Below are 23,040 nucleotides of genomic sequence, written 5' to 3' on the forward strand. Positions count from 1 at the left end.
AGTCCTATTTCCGCACCTCCAAACACGTCCATACATTGTGATGGTCTATCTGGGGCCACCGAATGAGAGGAAATGTGCTGTGTTTCCATTCTTGAGACAGAGTGTTTTTATTTTCTTGAGGTTTGGGATATTTTTCTTGCAATAACAGGGTTTCTAGATCCCAGCAGGTGAGTGAGAAAGAAGTATGCTTTTATTGCATAAGGAATTTGTTTCCGATATATCAAAGTGATGATGTATGACTTTTCTTAAAGAAGTGGTTATTAGAAGAGTTAAAAATCAATGGAAACAAAAAGTCATAGGTATTGTTCCAATACTCCAGGAACATCACAGTTTGGATCCTGCAGAGGTGTGTAACATAATGTGTAATATTACATTCTGACAACCTCAAATTGAAAAATGCACAGCTGAAGATCACTTATAGTCAATACTACTTTTCAAACTTTAAGTTCATCAAGTCTCTCCCTAATGTATTGTACTTTTTAATAAAGGAAACTGTCAGATACGCTATAATACAGAGGAAAACGTTTATATACTCTTTCATTATAATTTTTCCACAACTTCCAAAATGAAGAAAAAGACATGGAAACATTAAGTTCGGAGAATAATTGTGGCAGACAATTCCCCCATCCTAAAAGTTCAATTACCCAAACACAGGCATGATTTCTTACTAACTGAAAAGGAACTGAATTCACATATAAAGACAAGCGTGGGATTCTGTTGAGTTCTGCTGGACACAGAACACAACTGCCGAAGCACTGGTTGAGCACTTGTATTCTAATAGCTCACGGTTACTGAGCACTCTATGCGTGGGAAGAGCCAGTGCCGGGTGCCTGGCACGCATCCTTGCACCTCATCAGCACAACTATCCTGCGGGCTCATCCTGGTTCACCTATTTTATAAATGAGAACACTAGCATTAGAGAAGTTAAAAAATTTGCCTAAAAACATCCAGAGTAGGTTTCAACATTGCCCACTACTTTATAATGCTTTCCCAAGAGCACTGAGACATTATCAAAACACGTTAGTGAAACAGTTTAAAACATCACAAATTTTAGGTTTAATACAAAATGCCCAGAAAAGGGCAGCGTTATTAGAAATCTCAGCAAAATGTAATAATAAGAACTTATGATGATTGTATCCTTTTCCTATTTTTTCTCCTGTACAGGCATATTAAATATCGTAAAACTTATTTTAGGGGTGTGTGTGTATGTGCAGTTTCAAGATAATAATCTAAAACATTTTTAATATGACGAAGTAGGGCAATACTAAATATATTTTTTTATTTTTTTATTTTTTGAGACGGAGTCTCGCTGTGTCGCCCAGGCTGGAGTGCAGTGGCGCGATCTCGGCTCACTGCAAGCTCCGCCTTCTGGGTTCACGCCATTCTCCCGACTCAGCCTCTCGAGTAGCTGTGACTACAGGCGCCCACCACCGCGCCCGGCTTTTTTGTATTTTTAGTAGAGACAGGGTTTCACGCTGTTAGCCAGGATGGTCTCGATCTCCTGACCTTGTGATCCGCCCGCCTCGGCCTCCCAGAGTGCTGGGATTACAGGCGTGAGCCACCGCGCCCGGCGGCAATACTAAATTTTTAAAAGGGATTTTTATTTAGCCAACAGCAGAAAGCAAAAATGTTGTCCAAGTAACATGCATTTATTTTATCCCTAGGAATGTACCTTTCCTTCCACAAAGCATGTGAGATCCTGGCATGTAAATGAACATGACAGACTAGTCATGAAAATAGTGTATATTAAATTCCTTAAATTCTAAAATTGTCTTAGCATTTAACATCCAACACGCTAAACAATCTTTTTTCATATTCAAAAAAATAAGGACAAATTCAGTAAATTCAGATGGGCTATTTTATCATGTAAAGTTAAAAAAAGTAAGGGTAATTTTTCAACTGATTTTCTTTTACCCTGATACAAGTCAATGAGAAAATATGAAATTGAAATATATCACCATTTCTCAATGTTTACAAACGGTAGTCACAAGGAAAAGCTTCCAAGGTCTTTTGTGTTGTTTTTAAAAGATATTATAATCTCATAATTTGGGAAACAATGTGTACCGTTATCAAGAAACCTTTCGTATTTTGTGAAATGGAGCACTTCCCTAATTTAAGAGACTATGGAAACCTTTTTCAGACATTTTTTTAACATCCTCAGAAATGGAAATTCTTGTTAATGCTGATCCGATCAATTCCTCCTAAGTTTATGGACTATCTCTTCACAAACTACAAGCCCCCAAATCAAATTATCTGTTCAATGGTATCTGAAATCAGTTATACACAAGCATCAGAAAGCTTTTCTCCCAGCAACATAGACCCAAAACACACTACTACAAAACAAAAATTATCAAGAACATACAAAAGACATATCTTTTTTTTTTTTTTTTTTTTTTTTTGAGATGGAGTCTCACTCTGTTGCCAGGCTGGAGTGCAGTGGTTCAATCTCGGCTCACTGAAACCTCTGCCTCCTGGGTTCAAGCAATTCTCTGCCTCCCGAGTAGCTGGGATTGCAGGCACGTGCCATCATGCCCAGCTAATTTTTGTATTTTTAGTAGAGACAGGGTTTCACCATGTTGGCCAGGATGGTCTTGATCTCCTGACTTCAGGTGATCCACCCGCCCTGGCCTCCCAAAGTGCTGTGATTACAGGCATGAGCCATCGAGCCCGGCCACAAAAGACATACCTTTTCAAAGCCACAATTACCTCTCACATGGACCACTGTTCCTCACTGATCTACCTGCCATAACTCTTGCGCCTAATCATCTACTTACGTCATAGGAGAGTGTCCCTCTTAAAATATAAATAAGATCATGGTGTTCTTCTTTTCAGAAACATTCAATGGCCTCCCATTCCATTGCTATTAAGCACAAACTACTGACACATCACCTTATGGTTGTGTTGAGATATACTGAACTGCCCTTCTTGTCTGTCCATCTCTAATCTTCTCACCTTCTGACTGTCCGCTCTGCTCACTCTGTTGGTCTCCACAACACCCTTCAAATATACTCAGCACACTCTCACCCAGAGCCTTTACACTGGCTTCCTCACTTTCTGGGATGCTTTTCTCTCAGGTAATCAAGTGGCTCACTCACTCACCTCTTTAAAATCTGTGCTCAAATACTGCTTTCCATTCATATGGACCCTAAACACCCATCTGTACTTCCAATTCTTTTTTTTTTTTTTTTTTTGGAGATGGAGTCTTGCTCTGTCACTCACGCTGGACAGCAGTGGTGCAATCTCAGCTTACTATAACCTCCACCTCCCAGGTTCAAGCAATTCTCCTGCCTTGGCCTCCCGAGTAGCTGGGATTACAAGTGCATGCCACTGAGCCCAGCTAATTTTTGTATTGTTAGCAGAGATGAAGTTTCACCATGTTGGCCAGTCTGGTCTCGAACTCCTGACCTCAAGTGATCTACCTACCTCGGCCTCCCTAAGTGTTGGGATTACAGGCATGAGCCACTGTGCCCAGCCAGCCAGTTCCTCTTAATCAAACTTTATTTTTACCATGGGACTTGCCAAACATGTTATAATTAACTGATTTTTTTTTAAGAGTTGGGTTACCTAACATTAAAATATAAACTCTCTGCAGAGAATTCTACCTGCTTTGTACACTGATATGATTTCCAACATCTGACATACAGTAGGTATTCAATAAATTCTATTGTCTCAAAGCCAGCTGCAGTGGCACATGCCTGAAGTACCTGCTACTTGAGAGGCTGAGGCAGGAGGATCACTTGAGCCCAGGAATTGGAAACCAGCCTGGGCAGCATAATAAGACACAGCCTCTTAAAAAACAAAACAAAACAAAAAAAAACAACTATGAAATAAAATATAATAGAACAGAAATAATTACCACTTCATTTCTAAATCAGTTGAAAATAAATATCCACCCCAAAAATGAGCAAACCTATAGTAATCCTCTTTAGGATATAACTCATATTGGATTTTAAATTACTATTAAAATATTTTGCTATCTCAAGAATTCAGCAGGCTGAGCAGACTAGATGGCTCGAGCCCAGGAGTTCAAGACCAGTCTGGACAACACAGCAAAACCCCATCTCTACCAAAAAAAAAAAATACAAAAATTAGCCGGGCATGGTGGCCCGCATCCATGGTCCCAGCTACTCAGGAGGCTGAGGTAGGAGGGACACTTGAGCCCAGGAGGCAGATGTTGTAGTGAGCCAAGCTCACTACTACAACTACTACAACCTGGGCAACAGAGCGAGACCCTGTCTCCCCACCAAAAAAAAAAAAAATTTCAGCTAGAAAAATGTTACATTTACATTGATCAAGAAAATGTTTATAAACCAATAGTTTACGATGCACACTGATGAATATGAAGTTATACCTGAAGTAATATTAAATGACAGCTTTTCCATTTCTAGAATGTATGCATCAAGTTCTACATTAACTTAAACATAGTATTATCCAAGCTCACAGTATCTGAGAAGGTTTATGTTATCTAGCAACCTAAAGTCAAGCCCTCTGTATTTCCCCACCTGTGATCTTCAAAGATACGGTGCTCCTTGAGATTTCTGAAAGGTAGGTCTGTTCTAAAATGTGTGAAAGGAAGAGAACCTGAAAAGGCAAGGTCTAAGAAGATCACTCATTTGGAAATGGCAAGGGTCACATCAGGGGTTATCTAAGTTAGTGTGATTTACCCTTTGGTAAATCATACACATATTTCAAAAGTTACTTTATATGCTTTAATTCTTGCACACATATTTCACGGAAAATAAATTAGTATTACCTCGACTATCATCCATTTCACCATCCCTCGAATGCTCTGATTGGATGTCTGGAGGGGTCTGAAGGACGGCCACGCTATTCTGATTTATAATCTTCAATTTCAATTTTGGTTTTGACCGTTTTCTTCTTGGAACTGTAACTGTGAGGCTCTGTAACTGAGTCATCCCTGATTCAGTCAAACACACACCATCCTGGGTATAAGTCTTGGGTGGGTCTAAAATTACAAAATCCCAAGAATACAAATTTAAACTTTCATTTTAAATTTGACTGATTACTGTTCCAAAATACCCATGTCAAGGGAATGTGACTGTAGTTCTAGAAAGCAATTACGTATCTATGAAATGCATGAATAATTAACTTCATGATACCCAATAAAAACTAGAAACAACAGGTCAAACTTTCTGGGATTATAGGCAAAAAGGCTGCATGTTTTTAAAAACTGGTCTTCCTGGGCCGGGTGTGGGGGCTCACACCTGTAATCCCCAGCACTTTGGGAGGCCGAGGCGGCAGGCGGATCACGAGGTCAGGAGATCGAGACCATCCTGGATAACACAGTGAAACCCTGTCTCTTCTAAAAATACAAAACATTAGCCGGGTGTGGTGGCATGCACCTGTAATCCCAGCTACGTGGGAGGCTGAGGCAGGAGAATCGCTTGAACCCGGGAGGTGGAGGTTGCAGTGAGCCGAGATCATGCCACTGCACTTCACCCTGGGCGACAGAGCGAGACTCTGACTCCAAAAAAAAAAAAAAGTCTTCCTGGCATTTCTATTTTCATGTCCCAATAAAAAGAGTTAGAAGCACTGCAACTAAACGCAATGCTCAGCTAATCCACTATGAGCTTTTTCCTAGAAAAGATCAAAAGATAGGGATCTATTTACATAAGAGAAGAGAGAATACTCCAGAAGTTCATCTGGAAAAATCAGAGTATCAACATAATTACTAATAGGGAGAGGTAATAAATAAGTACAAATCCTGCAGATTTAATTTTAAATGTACAAAACTATTGTTCCTTAGAATAATTCCTGTACTATCCAAATGTTTTTGTATCAGGTGCTATTAAATACAAGTATTCAAAAGAATGATTGTTTAATAAGAATATCATATTAATCACCATACTAAGTTTATTATTTTAAAAATTAAGAGATTGAATTAATTCTAAAACAAATCTGTTTGCTAACTAGGCCATATTTTCTGCTAACTGATAATTAAGCACAGTAATATATCAATGAAACCAAAGCAAGTATGGCATTAATGGTTACTCTAAGAGCTGTTATTTTTGTTGCCAACTTGCTGAAATTTATAGGAGTACTGCCCCAGTAAAGCTGGATGACGTTTTATATATCATTGTGGAAACGATTACCAACATGAGGGAATTTGGATAGAACACCCATATGATTGAAGCAGGTTTAATGAGTGGTAAGCCAATTATGTAAAAATTAAGCAAAGTAAATTAATTAAATTACGTAAAGCATTTCAAATTTTACCTAGCTCTTTTACTTTTGTGACAATTTGTGCTACAAGTGAAGATTCACAGCAGTCTGAGGAAGGCACTGAAACGAAAAAAAAAAATCCAGGTAATTCTTTTCAGAAAAAGTAAAGGGTATTTAAATACTTATATATGATTAAAATTTGTTTCTATACTCATTTTATTAAAATAAATGTTTGAACACTAAAGTTAAAAGTGGTTTTTAAAGCAACAACAAAACAAGAAGTGGTGAAGGAAATACTCAAGTCATGGAGGAAAACCTGGCTAAGAAAGAATCAATATATTGGATTTTGACATATTGTCAATAACTACAAGATCATGTTCCCTGGAAGCAAAATTATAGTTTACATCTAAAGTATATGCTTTTTATTGTTTCATGTCAATTGTTTTATTAAAAGTTGTGATAAGTCATGTGCAACCAAAAGTAATATTTTTCGTAAAATACTTGTCAAAGTAAGTTTCACAAAGACAAAATAGAGCTAAGCTAATTCATTGGTTATGGACAGTAAGGTGCAAGTGAGTGGTACAAGAGTGCAGACTCACAGTTTAAATTATTCTCTTACCATTAGACGCAGGCATATAGGGTCTGCACATGCTACAATCAAAACCAATGTCTGCTACATTTTCCACTTCTTCCTCAGTATTTAAGTTTTGACAAACTGCATGCATCCATCTAAAAAGACCATATTTGTACATGTTTTTTAAAAAATGGAATATACTGAGAACTGCTACCTTTTAAAACCTGTAACACTGACAGTCTTCAAACTTAAAAGCCCTAAGCCTCACATGCTCCTCCTACCTTGCCCTTTTCTCCTAACTATCCCTATTAACAGAAAACTTTCATAGAGCTAAGAAGAAAATAAAAGGAGTAAGAACAACTATTAGAGAGGAAGCAAAGCACATTACATAAGGAAGCCAATTATTTTATCATCATATATTAAATATTTCAAAGACAGCAAGGAAGTTAGTTAGAGCAAACAGAAAGGTATTCAGAAATACTGCAAATGGCAGTGCTAGCATATATGTGCTCCATGCAATGCATCTAATTTGAAGTAGACATATCTCATGTAAAGCAATGTTGAATGGTAATTGGGAAATAAAGTAAAAAGTTGTCTTGCATTGGAACAAAGAATTAGTAGGCAGAGTCCCAAGAATACTGTACTACTGATGAAATAATACTATTAATAATAATATATGTTCACTGCTTAACTTCTAAAAGAGTACAACAATATACCAATGAAAGCAAGGAAATATTCTTGATTTTGAAATTCCACATAATTACATAGGGCAGGCAGAAGGTGGTATCTAATATCTAGATATCTAGTATTTAGAGCTTTAAGAAAAAGTGGTTTAAGGAAAACAGAATGTGTTAGATATTCTTTATAATTTATTAAAAGATTCAGAAATCTTCCATAAGAAATGGCGTAGATGAAGGCAATAATTCTCCATCTAATTTCAAGGTATTTCTAAACCCTCAAAAGGCCTAAATTAAAAATCTTTAGTCTTGGCCAGATGCAGTGGCTCACGCGTGTATTCACAACACTTTGGGAGGCCAAGGTGGGTGGATCACAAGGTCAAAAGATCAAGACCATCCTGGCCAACATGGTGAAACCCCATCTCTACTAAAAATACAAAAATTAGCTGGGTGTGGTGGATGCACCTGTAATCCCAGCTACTTGGGAGACTGAGGCAGAAGAATCGCTTGAACCCAGAAGGCGGAGGCTGCAGTAAGCCGAGAGATCGTGCCACTGCACTCCAGTCTGGCGACAAAGCGAGACTCGGTCTCTAAATTAAAAAAAAAAAAAAAAAAAAAAACTTTAGTCTGGAATTGAGAATTCAAAACAGGAAATCACTTCTGTAAGTTTCTAGGTGACTAAAAATCTACAAAGCAAGAAGTTCTGTACCTAAAACTTATGATCAAGGAAAAGCTATTTTCCATTTTCTTTTTGCTACATTTCAAAGAGAAAAGCTTTAAAAAGATGAAAAAATAGCACAATACCTATCACATTGTCTACATTGCAGAATAAGATCTTCTTCTCTATAGTTTCGATAGCAGACTGGACAGGAAGATAAGCTTGCACAAGGAGCGCACTGTGTGTAATTGTTCTGCCATTCACATCTTAGACCTGCAGATGTTGCTCCACAGTGTCTGCACCAAACACACCTGAAATCCAAATCCCCCCGAAAAGTCTCAATTTTATTTTCTTAGTTATTCAGTTACTGTAATTCAGGAAGCTACATATGAACATAATGGGGGAAATGATTTAATGTGTATGTGAAAATTTTTCTGATTAGTGATATCTATCATAGCATACGTGTATTATTCAATTAAATAGATGTGGCTAATTTTTAAAAACTAAAGTGGTATGAGAAAGTTCTGAACTTGAAAGACTAGCAAGGCAAACAAATCCTAGAGTACCATTTGCACTTCCAGCCTCCTTTGGGAACTGTCTGTAATGGAGGGTCTAGGCAGTAGGTGTGATAACTTATGTCACAATCATCACACAGCAGAAGTCTTCCTGGGTCAGTTGCCTTCCCACAGGCCTCACACACAGTGCACTCAAGACACCTCCAACCTTTGCTAAGAACCACTTTAGTGATCTGTAAAAGAAACAACCAATCCATGTGATTTATGCATTAACCTAACATAATCAAATATACTATATAAATTAATATGGTGCTTATGTACCTAGCAGCAGAAAAGAGGCAATCAACTAACATTTATTGAGCACCTACGGAGGCCCAATATTGGGTTGGGCATGTTCATATGCACTTTTAGGAGCCTACTGAGCAGAATAATAGAAAGTGGCATATATTTTAATGCCTTTAAAAAGTCCACATAATTACCTTATGCTGTACATTTAATGTCCACTATATTTATAGATATAGTGACCACATTTTAAAGAAATCAAGTAAGTTTCCCTATTACTGATACATAATTTGAAAATACATCAACAAAATCTCCATCTACGTTTCTATGCTTAAAATCAATAGAAAAAATATTTTTAAAATAATAATAATGTAAAACATGAGTTCTTAGGGACATTTTATGATCTTAGAGGATTTCTGTTTAGACTATGAAGCTAGGAATTCCGAAGTTCACATTGACTCCTCTGTTTATTCTCCTCTCTCTCAAGGGTGTTAGTAGAATATTTGGGAATCTCCAAATCCCTAATAAACTCCTGAAGGAAGTCACACCATGTAATATTAAGATTGTGGAACTTCTTAAAGATCTCAAGAGACTAGGGTATACAGATAGAACCAACCAAGTGCCCACATGATAATGACACAGCAGTTAATGAGGGTGGAGAATAAAAATTCAGATCATGAGGTACATGAAAGCCTAAAAGATACCAGAGAAGAAAACAAAAGAGTTAAATTCAAAGGAACACCTATCAGAATGGCACCAAACTTCCCAAGTCCAGATGCATAAGTTTCCAATTCTACAGGAAAACACTTTTCAAGGTACAATTCTCAACCTAGCTACACAAGCAACTGTATGTGAAGACAGAATACGTTGTAGACACAGGAAGACTCAAAATTCAGCTCCCTCATTCTCCTTCTGATAAAGTTACTGAGAGATATATGGAACAGAATGAGGATGTATTATAAAGAAAAGGAAGACTTGGGATCTATAAATCAACAGATCCAACAAAAGACATCAGGCCAGGAAAGTTTAAGGATGAGAACAACACACCTAGAAGCTACCGCATGTTTCAGAGCAGGAGAAGGGAATGTCCAGGAGGAGGGTAGGACTTTTCCCAGAAAAAAATGGTACTTTAAAAAATAATCTTATATGATAGTTGTATAGTAGGCAAAAACAAAGAACAAATGGAGAGTCACTATTACTTTCTTGTTATTAAAAACTCCATGAAAGACAAAAGAAACTCATAGTACACTACTTAGATCTGCAGTGAACACTCACTGAGTCAAAACCAACACCTTATTAATTGAACTAAACATAGTAATACAACTATATTGGGAGACGGAAGGAGGTGTATTTTAAGACCTAAATCAGAATTGATTTATTCATAGCAGAAAGTCGACAAAATCTAGCACTGATAAAGCAGTAAACCAGTTTAATTTAGAGCTATAGCACTAACTACAAGAAAAAAGACCTGAAAAGATGAAAACTGATTGCCTCAGACATGGAGGTAAAGTAATACAAGGGTTGGTTGTTCATTACAAGGCTTTTTTTTTTTTTTTTTTTTTTTTTTTTGAGACAGAGTCTTGCTTTGTTGCCTGGGCTGGAATGCAGTGGTGTGTGATCTCAGCTCACTGCAACCTCTGCCTCCCATGTTCAAATAATTCTCCTGGCTCAGCCTCCTGAGTAGCTGGGACTACAGGAATGAGCCACCACACCCAGCTAGTTTTTGTATTTTTAGTAGAGACAGAGTTTTACCATGTTGGCCAGGCTGGCTCGAACTCCTGACCTCAAGTGATCCACCTGCCTCGGCCTTCCAAAGTGCTGGGATTACAGGTGTGAGGCAACACGCCCGGCCCATTACAAAGCTTTTCATGTCATTTGATTTTTAAACATGTATATTTATTAGTTTGATTAGCTTATTGATTTTTAAGAATTTGTCTTAGATTATCAAGTTAATATATTATTTGCCCAAATGAAGGAAATGGCCTAGGAGTAAGATCAGGGTGGCTTAGAGCAGTAGCCAGCAAACATTTCCAATAAAGGGCCAGAGAGTAAACAGAAAGTTCTGAGGGCCATATGATCTGTTGCAACTTTATAAAAACCCTGCCAGTGTAAGGCAAAACCCACTACAAATATATGTAAACAAAAGAACATGGCCATATTGCAATAGAAGTTTATTTGCAAACACAGGAAATGGGTCAGATTTAGTCTACGGGCCAGTCTGCCTAACCCTGGCTTCAATGATGATCTGAAGATAAAGTGGCAGACAGATCTGAGGTGTTTAGTGGCAGAATTTTTAAAATATTTATTTTCATTCCTCCTAAGTTTTCTTCACAGATACCTGTGGCCCCTTTTACAACCAAACTCTCCAACTTTCTCAGTTTATATTCACTCTTCAACATACTACACTATGGTTTCTACGCCCACATCCACTCAAAACTGCTTAAGCCAGGCTTGTCAAGACATTCTTATTCTCAAATCTAACGGAAACATTAGTGTTTGTGTTTCTTGATTGCTAGTACTTCAACACTTGAACAATTTCTCCCTCTGTGAAATTTCCTTTTAACCTAGGTACTGGGGTTGTACTATCAAGCCATTTTTTTCTTCTGCTGAACCAGTTTAGGCTTAGTTTTAAAAGTTTTTTCAAATAAGATGTCATCCAGGATTCCATTCATGGTATCCTGTCCAAAATTGTTACAGATATGCTTTATAATCTAATACGGATACATGCTTCAACTATAATGGAGTAGGTGGGACCAGCCTGTTCTCCCATAAGATACTAGAAAATTGGACAAAATGTATGAAACAATTGTTTTCAGATATTGGACAACGCATAGTACAGGAGACAGTGATCTCTGAGAGGAAGGAAACACTCAGGGAGTCCTGTGATACTCTACCTAGAAACATTTTCCAGACTGCTGCCCAGGGAAGGAGAACCTCATCAGAGAACAATCCATGGCCTCCCTGAGGTTAGGGAAGGTGAGGCCGTGGAATGTACAGGACACAGTACTCAAAATGAAGAAGCATAAGGACTAAGAGCTCCAGAAATCTAAAGGATTCCCCTGAAGTCTTTGGCAGAACACCAAGCTGCACTTCTATAAGGCCAAAGACCCCCAACCAGGGGAAAGTACACCTACTGGGAATTTGTAAGCTGCACAGTTACCGAGCTTGCAAAAGGCTCAAAGACAAGTGAAGCCCAACCAGTCAGAGTACAAAGACAATGGTGAACAGGGGGTAGAATTCAGTAGAGATCCCAGAAAGGCCAAGTCTTAAGTATAGGGTTAAACTAATGCTAGGACCGCAGCTACCAAAGTGTAGTCTAGGGAACCCCAGTGGGCCTGTAAGGTTAAAACAAGTTTAAATAATACTAGGATTTAATTTGCCTTTTTTCACTTTAATTCATTCACAATTATACAGTGGTATTTATAGAGGCTACACGTTATATCATATCATTACATTGACATTATGCAGGTTGTGCTTCTGTAGTCCTGTGTTATAAAATGTTTCTAGTTTTAATTCTTAAAATGGTGAATAGTCCATAGTTAAAATCCTCATAAACAAAAACTATGGGGCCCTCAGGAATTTTAAAGAGTGTTAAGGTTCTAAAACCATAAAGTCTGAAAATATCCACCTGAGAGTGAAGGCTTTCCAGACTTGCCCCAGCAAGCTTAAAAAGAAGCTTCAAAAGTATCAAACTTATCCACAAACAATTGCCTCCTACAACAAAAATTCAAACTGAGTCAATTCAAATATCCCTAGTATATTTCTAGATACGGCTGTATTTCTCAATCAATGAGACTGCAGTATCCTACACTGTCCAAAACAGCGTCATCGTATAAAAGGAACCACATACAACTTTTAAAAATAGGAATTCATATTCTAGCTCTACCAGTAACTAGGTGTTTGACAGTGAACTAATTGTCCAATCTTAACTTACGTAAGTCATATTTAACTCATCTGTAAAATGGGAATTCGGTAATTGTTGCATGGGTTAAAAGAAATACATTACTACCTTGAAAGGGATCTTATTCAATTTCCTTCGGTCCAAAACACTAAGTATTCTAAAACACAAAATCTAATAACAGCAACTTTTATACAAAGTACAAAGAAGAAAAGAAACATATTTTATGCATATATAACTCTATTTTTTAATTGGCTTTATATACTCTGTCTTTTTCAGTCAAATACCACGAGCAACTAATTTTAAAAAACTACATAAATTAACCGTACTAGTCTTCTATTTTGGATAGTATTAATTACAATCTTTCATTCTGATTCCTAAATTCACAAAAAACTATAATACTCTATAAAAGAAATACTAGTGTAGTTATCAACAGAGAATTCTGAGGGAGATAATGTTGATTTATTTACTACACTGACATTTTACTGACAATGATATAATACAGTCATGTTTGAAGGGCAGGGGAGAAAGGTGTAAAAATCACTCATAGTTCATGACCTATCACTGAAACTGAGGTTAGTATTTATATTACATGGTATGGCAGTACTAGAAAAGATTTACTTGTGGAGTACATTAAGACCTCTGCTGTACAGCTATACCTCCATGCTTGCTTCCAGTGGCCATGACACTTTATTCAAATATGTAAGTTTTATTAAGACAGAGTTCTTAAAAAGAAAAAATCAAGAACCTTAGATTCAACTACTGAAGTATTGAGACCTGTCCATATTTAAAACCAAGCACACGATACCACTTAAAAGGTTCCCCAGAAAGTCTCTATCCTGAAATGCTTGAAAGTGAGCAGTGCTGACTCTCGATTATTACCAATTGCATTAAATATGACACTTGTTTTGTTTCTTTTGGCTATAAGGAGAAAATGTCTTTTTGTATACGAGTGAGCATAGAGGAGAGAGAATGTGAGAAAGAACAGAACGAGCTAATAATTTTTTACCAAATACTCCAGTTCTCAGCTTTTTAAATCAACAGACAAAATGAATCAGTTAAACCTAAAATCTTTGTGAATAGTATAAATTATCTTTTAAGTTAAATGCACATATTTTTATGTTTTACTTTTTCAAGACAAAAGCAGGATATTAGTACAATATAAGATTTATAGAGGAGCAAATTTCTTGAGATAGCAAACCCTTAAAAGCAGTATTTAAAGTACTTAAATACTGTCACATATGTATAATATTCATCATACTTAACTGTGAGAACTGGGAGTTCATGTTACCACTCAAATCAAATAAAAATTCACTACATTTTTGTTAACTCAATTTAAGGATGTTTACCTTAATACTGACACAGTATGGATGGTAACACTGACCACACTGAGAACAGGCAAGTAATCTTCCTTCTGCTCCTTGGCCAAAACTGCCACAAACTACACACATATCCTGAAGTTAAGAAAACAGAACATATTTTAAATGGAGACTAAGCTAAAAATCTACAAATTTTACTTTAAAAATACCTTCTTAACTAATATAGCTCTATAGCTAAATATTGGATGACTTCTGTATATATGAGATAAGGCAGAAATGTGCAAGAAGGAATTCAATGAGGAAGACAATAAATTGTTAAGTTCAAACCTGATTCAAAGTGAACTTGTCACTACTAGAAAACAACACAACTGTATTGTGCATAGAGTTTTCTTCATCATCCTTATTTGACGAAATATCTGCAGCAGACACCTATAAAAAGCAAAATACACAAAATACGAAGTTATATTTTTCACTTGTTTTACACTTAACTGGAAAGCTTCAGAAAATTCATAATCAAAACATGTATTTTTGCCAAGGTCTAGAATAACAATTCCAAATACTATTAATGCTAAAATACTACCATAAAATGGAGTCATAACATTTTATTATTCACCTAATTCTCTCTTTAGAGGTAGAATTCCTATAGACCAAGAAGTAATGAGAAAATATAATAAACCTGTCTTAGCAAGACTTGATCATGCAGAATTCTAATCAAGAAACTATAAATGATAATAATATATATATGTACACACACAAATCTATCACTCTATTTTAGTGACACACACTTGGGATCTGCTATGTAGCTAGTCTGAACTGAGATGTACTGTAAGCATAAAATACAACACATAATTACATATTACATGTTGAAATGGTAATATTTTAGATATATCATCAAAATGGAAGGCATTAAAATTAATTTAGCCTGTTCACTATAACCTTTATTTTGTTTTGAGAGGGAGTTTCACTCTTGTTGCCCAGGCTGGAGTGTAATGGTACAATCTCGGCTCACTGCAACCTCAGCCTCCCAGTTCAAGCTATTCTCCTGCCTCAGTCTCCCAAGTAGCTGGGACTACAGGTGTCCGCCACCACACCCAGCTAATTTTTGTATTTTTAGTAGAGATGGGGTTTCACGATGTTGGTCAGGCTGGTCTCTAACTCCTGACCTCAAGTGATCCACTGTGCCCAGCTCACTGTAACTTTTTAACGTGGCTACTAGGAAGTTTTAAATTGCATATGTGGTTCTCATTATATTTCTATTATACCACTTTAGAATATTATTTTAAATAATATCAAAATTTCAGTATTATCCAAATGATTATCAACCAACATTGTTCAGTCTGGACTTAGTTCTATTTGACTACATCAACTAAGTACCCACTGGTTTGTTACTAATTTCTAGAGTGATTATGAAACAAAATAAAGCTCTGAATTAGAAGTTGTAGAAGTAGACAAGAAGGGCAGTGCCAAAATCATAAAATACAATCCTCTTTCTTTAAAAAGCTTACAACCTAAGCCTGGAAAGACAAAGTTGAAACACAACAGGTTATGTTCAAGGTCAAAACATAAAACAATAGAATTACTTTTCTTGAGGAACAACTGAAAGAAGATTAACCAGCTGGGTGTGGTGGCTCATGTCTATAATCCTAGCACTTTAGGAGGCTGAAGTGGGTGGATCGCTTGAGCTCAGGAGTTCAAGACCAGCCTGGGCAACATGGTGAAATCCCGTCTCTACCAAAAATACAAAAAATAGCCAAGCGTGGTGGCACACGCCTGTAGTCTCAGCTACTCAAGAGGCTGAGGCAGGAGATTCACTTGAACCCGGGAGGCAGAGGTTACAGTGAGCCAAGATGACACCACTGTACTCCAGCCTGGGTGACAGAGCGAGACCCTATCTCCAAAAAAAAAAAAAAAGAGGAAGAGAGGAAAGAAGGACGGAAGGAAGGAAGTTAGGACAGAAGGGAGGGAGGGAGAGAGGGAGGGAGGAAGGAAGGAAGGAAGGAAGGCAGGCAGGCAGGCAGGCAGGCAGGTTAACTAAATAGAAGGACTACATCTCAGTATTTTTCAAAACAAATACATTTAAAAGCAGTTTTTTTGTTTTTTTTTGAGACAGTCTCGCTCTGTCCCCCAAGCCAGAGTGCAGTGGCCCGATCTCGGCTCACTGCAAGCTCCGCCTCCCGGTTCACGCGCCTGCCACCACGCCCGGCTAATTTTTTTGTATTTTTAGTAGAAATGGGGTTTCACCATGTTAGCCAGGATGGTTTCGATCTCCTGACACGGTGATCCGCCCGCCTTGGCCTGCCAAAGTGCTGGGATTACAGGCATGAGCCACCGCGCTCAGTCTAAAAGCAGTTTTAATGGACAGTACTAATGCTTTGTAAGTCCAATTTACAGTCATATGAACCCTCATAATGCTGATATTCATCATTACAGAATAAGTAAAACAATGGCAAATCCAAACATTAGAAAATTACGCAACATTTTAAAAGCAAGGAGGCAGAAATTTATATGAACTCTCATGAAAGAAATTATCAAAAGACATTGTTGAGTGAAAAAATAAATTGCAGAACAGTATGTGAGGTGTAGCACTTATAATATGAAAACATGCAAAGTCATTATATGTAGTCTATGGGCACATGTAATAGGTTGAATCATAAGAAACTGCTGCTTTTCATCAGTTCAGAAAAAATATTGGCAATTTCATTCGGATCAACCTAATATATAAATATACCAAACTGGTAACAGGGAAATAAGAAGGACTGAGGAGTTAGTAATGGTAAATTCTGATCTACCTATAATGCTTTAATTTTGTAAATTAAAAAAATGTATTGATGTGTTATATGCATACCTCAAAATTAGTTTTCTAAGATTTTAGAGAATCATCCAAGATGATTCACAAAAGTAGAATCATCATGATCAGTAAGAAATTAAGTGACCACTAAAAGTAATCATTAATTCAGCCATAGGACTAATGATGCATTGAGAAGACTATTAAGATATATAATTGTGGAAATGGCTAAAATAGAGATAAGTATCTATTTCTACCTCCCAACCACTAACAGAAATTTCAACACTTTATACACACTGAGCAGCTAAAAGAAATTGTAAAGATCCATTATTATTTTTAAAAGGAAATTTAACCAGTGAATGCTTTCACTGAAAATGATAAACAATATATTCCCAGTATAAACCAGAAACAAAGTCTGCAATAAAAAATTATAATGTCCCTAGATTCAAGTGGGAGGTGGAGAGTCATATTTAAATAATAAGTGCAGAAAAAACAAAATATTTTAAAATAACTGTCCATGCAAGAAAGAAAACAGTATCATCTAGCTTGAGGACCCACTGTTTTTATTTTATAATTTATTTCATGACTTTTAGACTGCTAGAAAAATAAATTACCTTGAGGGCAAAGGTAAACTTTGAGAAAATAAGTGCTATTGTTGCCTGCATAGATAATACTGTGATTTATTCAGAAGGTGATAGATATTTCATTTTCTTAGACCACAGATATAAGCCAAGGAACAGAAAGCTCTGACCTAAACTTCACAAATGTCCCTTCCAAACAGGGACACAAAAGAGTAAACAAAAAAAGAAGATCAAATTAAACTCAAAGTGAGAAGATAGGAAAACATAGATGAGGATATAAATCAATAAAACAGAAAGGGGAAAGAAAATAGAGAAAAGTCCATGAAAACAAAGGCTGACTCAAGAAGATCAATAAGATTGATAAATCTCTAGCCAGACTAATCAGGAAAAAAGTAAGACAAGATACATATTATTAGTATTGAGAATAAGGAAGGTGAAATCACTACAGATTCTACAGGTATTAAAATAGTAAGAAATATTATGATCAACTCCATTCCTTTTATTTGTCAAGATAGACAAAATGAACAAATCTCTTGAAAGATGCAAATTTATGCAAAGGGAGACAGATAACCTAAATAGGTACCTATTAAAGAAAGAAAATTTGTTGCTAAAAACTGTCCCATAGGCTGGGCGCGGTGGCTCATCCTGTAATCCCAGCACTTCGGGAGTCGGATCATCTGAGGCCAGGAGTTCAAGACCAGCCTGGCCAACATGGCGAAACCCCATCTCCACCAAAAACACAAAAATTAGCTGGGCATGTTGGTGCACACCTGTAATCCCAGCTCCTCAGAAGGCTGAGGCAGGAGAATTGCTTGAACCTGGGAGGTGGAGGCTGCAGTGAGCGGAGATCACTCCACTGCACTCCAGCCTGAGCACAGTGGCTCACGCTTGTAATCCCAACACTTTGGGAGGCCAAGGCAGGTGGATCACCTGAGATCGGAAGTTCGAGACCAGCCTGGCTAACATGGTGAAAAACTGTCTCTACTAAAAATACAAAAAAAAATTAGCCAGGTGTGGTGGCGGGCACCTGTAATCCCAGCTACTCAGGGGGCTGAGGCAGGGGAATCACTTGAACCTGGGAGGTGGCAGTTGCATGAGTCGAGATCGCGCCATTGCAATCCAGCCTGGGCAACAAGAGCGAAATTCCATCTCAAAAGAAAAAAAAAAAAGAAAAAACAAAAACCACCCCACAAAGAAAATTTCAGGTCAAGATGGTTTCACTAATAAATTCATGTATAATATAAGAAGAAATATTTCCACTACTACACAACTTTTCCAGAAAACTGAAGAGGAGAATATCTTCCTGATTCATTCTAAGAAGCTGGAGTTACGCTGATACCAAAACCAGACGAAGACATTACAAGAATGTAAGACTACAGGCTGGGGCATGGTGACTCATGGCCGTAATCCCAGCACTTTGGGAAGCCAAGGTGGTAAAACTGCTTGAGCTCAGAAGCTCGAGACCAGCCTGGACAACATAGTGAGATGCTGTCTCTATTAAAAATTTTTAAAAAGCAGTTGGATGTATGTAGTAGGACACACACCTATGGTCCCAGCTCCTTGGGAGACGGAGGTGGGAGGTCGAATCTGGAGTGAGCTATGATCACACCACCGCACTCCAACCCAGGAATTAGAACAAGAACCTGTCTCAGAAAAAAAAAAAAAGAAGGAAAAAAAAAAAAGTGCCCAGGTCTACAACCGTGGTGCATCCACAGTTTTATTAATACTCAGCAAGAAAAGGGAGTACACTGTTAACGCAACAGCATAGATGAATCTCCAAATAATTGTGCGGAAATAAATCAGTCCAAAAAGCGTACAATTCTGTATGATTCCACTTACATACAACTCTAGAAAATGCAAACTAATCTTGGGGACGAGGATGGATGGCAGGGGGAATGCAGAAAATTACAGCGCGGCATGAAGAAACTTTGGGAGATGAATATATTCACTATCATCGTTGTGGTATCGTTTTCAAGGGTGTATACATATATCAAAGCTTATGGAATTGTACATGTCAAATATAGCTTATATCAACTATACCTCAATAAGCCTGGTTTTAAAATTTTTTTTGAAAAAAGGACAAGAATCTAAGCTTCCTTACTCCTTCTGGTTTAGTAGTAAACTTGAACAATTTCACCTGTACTTAAAATGACATTTCAGAATTTTAAAAACAGGATTTTAATAAAATAGCGAAGTTATTACATAAAATATCTGCTAGTAGTTAGCAAATATATTTGTAATGCACATATAAAGCCTCATAACATGATATAAGCAAATATCAATCTTAAAATTTTTAAAATAAAAGAGCAACTATATTACACATTGACTTTTTAGAGAGGGTTGGCATAGAAAGATAAGGAGTCAAAGAGGAAGGTAAGGAAAGAGAAAGGATGAGAAAGTAAATATACAAGAAAATGTAACCACAGGCTCAAAAAAAAAAAAAAAAGCAAAATAGAGACAGAGTAAAATAAACATTTTGGCATATTTATATGATTCTTAAGATCAAAATAACTTGCTGTGAGATTTTCATCAACTGACATTTAGATTAGAGAAAATATACATGAAGCAAGCCTCACCCCAGGCAATACAACAGCTCCGATTCCACTTTTCAGCTTTGACCTGCCTCGGCCACCTCGCCCCGACAGTCCTGCACCTCGAGGTCTCCGCTTTCCTGGAAATCCAGACCCACGGCCCTATGTAACAGATTAGGAAAAGTCAACATTCTGTGACAGCCGAAAAAAATTTTTAAATCCAAATGCCACTGAGATAAAACATTTTATTAAATGTTACACAAACACTTCTTTAGGTAAGTATTAAGAAACTTGGCTTATTATTTGTATCTTTAAAAGCATACTCCACAACTTAAAAATCTAAATATAAAATGTTTACAACCTTAGAATCATACCTTGGGCCTGTCACTGTGAACGCTTTCAGCAAGCCTTTGCATGATTTTTCTCTTTCCCACTCCTACATTCACGATGGCTACAACAACTATAGCCTAATCCAGATATTTCGAAGTGCAACAAATTGTATTTAATATAGAGTACGTATAAGGAAGAACTCTCTCATTAACTGGTCTTGCAGTGATTACAGTAATAGCTAGTATCTATTGAGTACTTACTATGTACTAATCTAAGTATTTTTTACTCTCGACAATCCCATATAGTAGGTTTTATTATCCCCATTTTAGATGACTTTGCTGAGGAATAAAAAGGTTAAGTAACTTGTCCAAGGTCACTTATCTAGCAAGTCTGGCTCCAGCGTCCCTGGGTTGGAACCATATTCTGTACTGCTACATCAGCATGAAAGTTCATTTTTGCTAGTGTGTAACAGTATTCTTCCTGTCATTAAAATTAAGTCAGTTTCCTTCACTATTCAACAGTTCTCTTATGAAAGGGACTCAACATTTCTACCTCATTCACCATAGTACTTAGAGGAAAATTTATTATTATTACTTTTATTTTTGAGACAAGAACTTGTTCTGTCATTCAGGCTGGAGTGCAGTGGTGTGATCACAGCTCACTGCAGCCCAGAACTCTTGGGCTCAAGTGATCCTCCTGCTTCTGCCTCCCAAAGTGCTGGGATTACAGGAGTAAGCCTAAGTGTCCAGCCAGGAAAAAATATTTGAGGATCATGGGAAAGCTGACAAAAGGCTTTGTGAAAGCTTTGCTTTAAATAATCTGAATAATAAATACTTGAAATGGAAATAATTTATCTGACTTCTTACACAAAAAAATAAACGTATGGGAAAATGTGTTAGTTAAATTCCCTGATAATTTAAGAACCAGAGTATGGTGTTCCCTGCTCCCCCACCCTTGTTTGTACTAATTAACTACTCCTTGAAAAAACCTGGCACCTACCTAAGTAGATGAATTATGTATATTTAAAATTATCCAGATGCTCAGTAAAATACTTTGATGTTTCCCTCCCAACAAGTTAAATAATAGGTCATATCTTCAACTGATGTCCCTTATCATAGTTTGAAATGAACTTATTCCCTATTTAGCAGAATGGTTTCCAAGTAAAACTTTATGGTGATACTGTAAGCATAAAATAGATACACATGAATACAAGGAACGGGAGGAATGGTTTTTTCCCCTTTGGATGTAATAAATACAGCCAGCTTCCAGTTTCAAACTGCCACTCCAGTCGTCTCTTAACCTGTTCTCCTTGAGATCCCTTGAGAGATGCATCAGTTTCTTTCAACAACAGATGTATGGGATCAGCTTAGTTTTTGGGGTTTTTTTGTTTGTTTTTGAGACGGAGTCTCGCTTCTACGCCCAGGATGGAGTGCAATGGTGCGATTTTGGCTCACTGCAACCTCCGCCTCCTGGGTTCAAGCAATTCTCCTGCCTCAGCCTCCCTAGTAGCTGGGATTACAGGCACATGCCACCATGCCTGGCTAAATTTGTTTGTATTTTTAGTAGAGACGGGGTTTTACCATGTCGGCCAGGTTGGTCTCGAACTCCTGATCTCAAGTGATCCGCCCGCCTCAGCCTCCCAAAGTGTTGGGATTACAGGCGTGAGCCATGGCACCTGGCCAAGTTTGTTTTGTTTTTAAATTGGTATTAAAGATTTTTGAAAAATTAAGTCAGTGATTAAAAATCAATACTACAGTAATCTCTCAATTTATTTTCTCCAACATCAAACGTTGACCCAGAAAAACAAAAAGTGAAAACTGGTGGTCTATATTACAAAACTGTGAAATGACTCTTAAAATATTTAAGATATCTTGGATGATATCGGGGGAGGTAGGGAGGTTAAAAAAAAAAAAAAAAATTGTTCTTCCAGTCATGAAAGAAAATAAAGTATAATCTAGAATTCCTTAAAATCTTTGATGAGTCTAAATTAAACAGCCATATTCCAGAATATTAAATATAGAAGATGAAGAAAAATTGTCACCTCTAGTCAATGAAGTATTTTAACTTTTGAATTAATACTTTTCCAAATTAATTTTTTTTCTCTTCAAAATGCATCACACTACTTACTTCAAGGACTGACAGAGTCACCAACCAATGTCATGGGGGGAAAAGCCCTGTCACTTTAAGGTATTAACCATAGACAATGAAATCTGCCACAATTTTGGTATTTCTTCTACATGAGAACATAATAAATTAATGGAGTTTTTCTTTTGCTTTTTTCTAAGCAACAAAGTTTTATGATATCGTGAATGAAAATGTCCGTAATTACCTTTTGGTCTACATGTCAAGGACTCCTCCCTCATAAAAACAGTAGTAATCACAACAAAAGGAATTAACCATAAAAAGAGGTATTAAAAATGTATACTTGATTTTCAAATGCATATTATTTCTTTACATTAAAATTTTTAGATTTAAAAAGTGTCTCTGGAAGCTCAATCTAGAAAAGAAAGATTTAATTCTTAACATCCAGTAGGGCAAAACAATCAGACAGAAATGATATATGAATGTAAATGCAATTTTATTTACCACTTTGATGCTCCAAATGGCACTGCCAGGAAGCTGCCTGGGTTTAAAAATTTCCCGACCTTCTGAAATGTCTGGGGACCAGGAAGGTGGGCTCACTGTATTATGGGTACTCCAAGACCCC

At 37.0% G+C, this 23,040-nt stretch overlaps 1 protein-coding gene across 12 annotated transcripts in view; it reads right to left on the reverse strand.

Annotated features, from left to right (window-relative positions):
- The window catches only part of KMT2C (lysine methyltransferase 2C), a 290,786-nt gene that overhangs the window by 86,842 nt on the left and 180,904 nt on the right, over window positions 1–23,040 (reverse strand). For all 12 annotated transcript variants that reach the window (XM_073009508.1, XM_073009512.1, XM_073009515.1 and 9 more), the window contains 9 exons: window positions 22,920–23,039; window positions 20,049–20,165; window positions 14,434–14,535; window positions 14,137–14,241; window positions 8,659–8,840; window positions 8,239–8,403; window positions 6,803–6,912; window positions 6,238–6,303; window positions 4,754–4,966 (listed from right to left, as the gene is read on the reverse strand). In XM_073009508.1, coding sequence (XP_072865609.1) covers window positions 4,754–4,966; window positions 6,238–6,303; window positions 6,803–6,912; window positions 8,239–8,403; window positions 8,659–8,840; window positions 14,137–14,241; window positions 14,434–14,535; window positions 20,049–20,165; window positions 22,920–23,039 — 1,180 coding nt within the window. The remainder of the gene's footprint in view (window positions 1–4,753; window positions 4,967–6,237; window positions 6,304–6,802; window positions 6,913–8,238; window positions 8,404–8,658; window positions 8,841–14,136; window positions 14,242–14,433; window positions 14,536–20,048; window positions 20,166–22,919; window position 23,040) is intronic.

Source organism: Chlorocebus sabaeus, chromosome 21, assembly GCF_047675955.1.
Source record: "Chlorocebus sabaeus isolate Y175 chromosome 21, mChlSab1.0.hap1, whole genome shotgun sequence".
Classification (NCBI taxonomy): domain Eukaryota; kingdom Metazoa; phylum Chordata; class Mammalia; order Primates; family Cercopithecidae; genus Chlorocebus; species Chlorocebus sabaeus.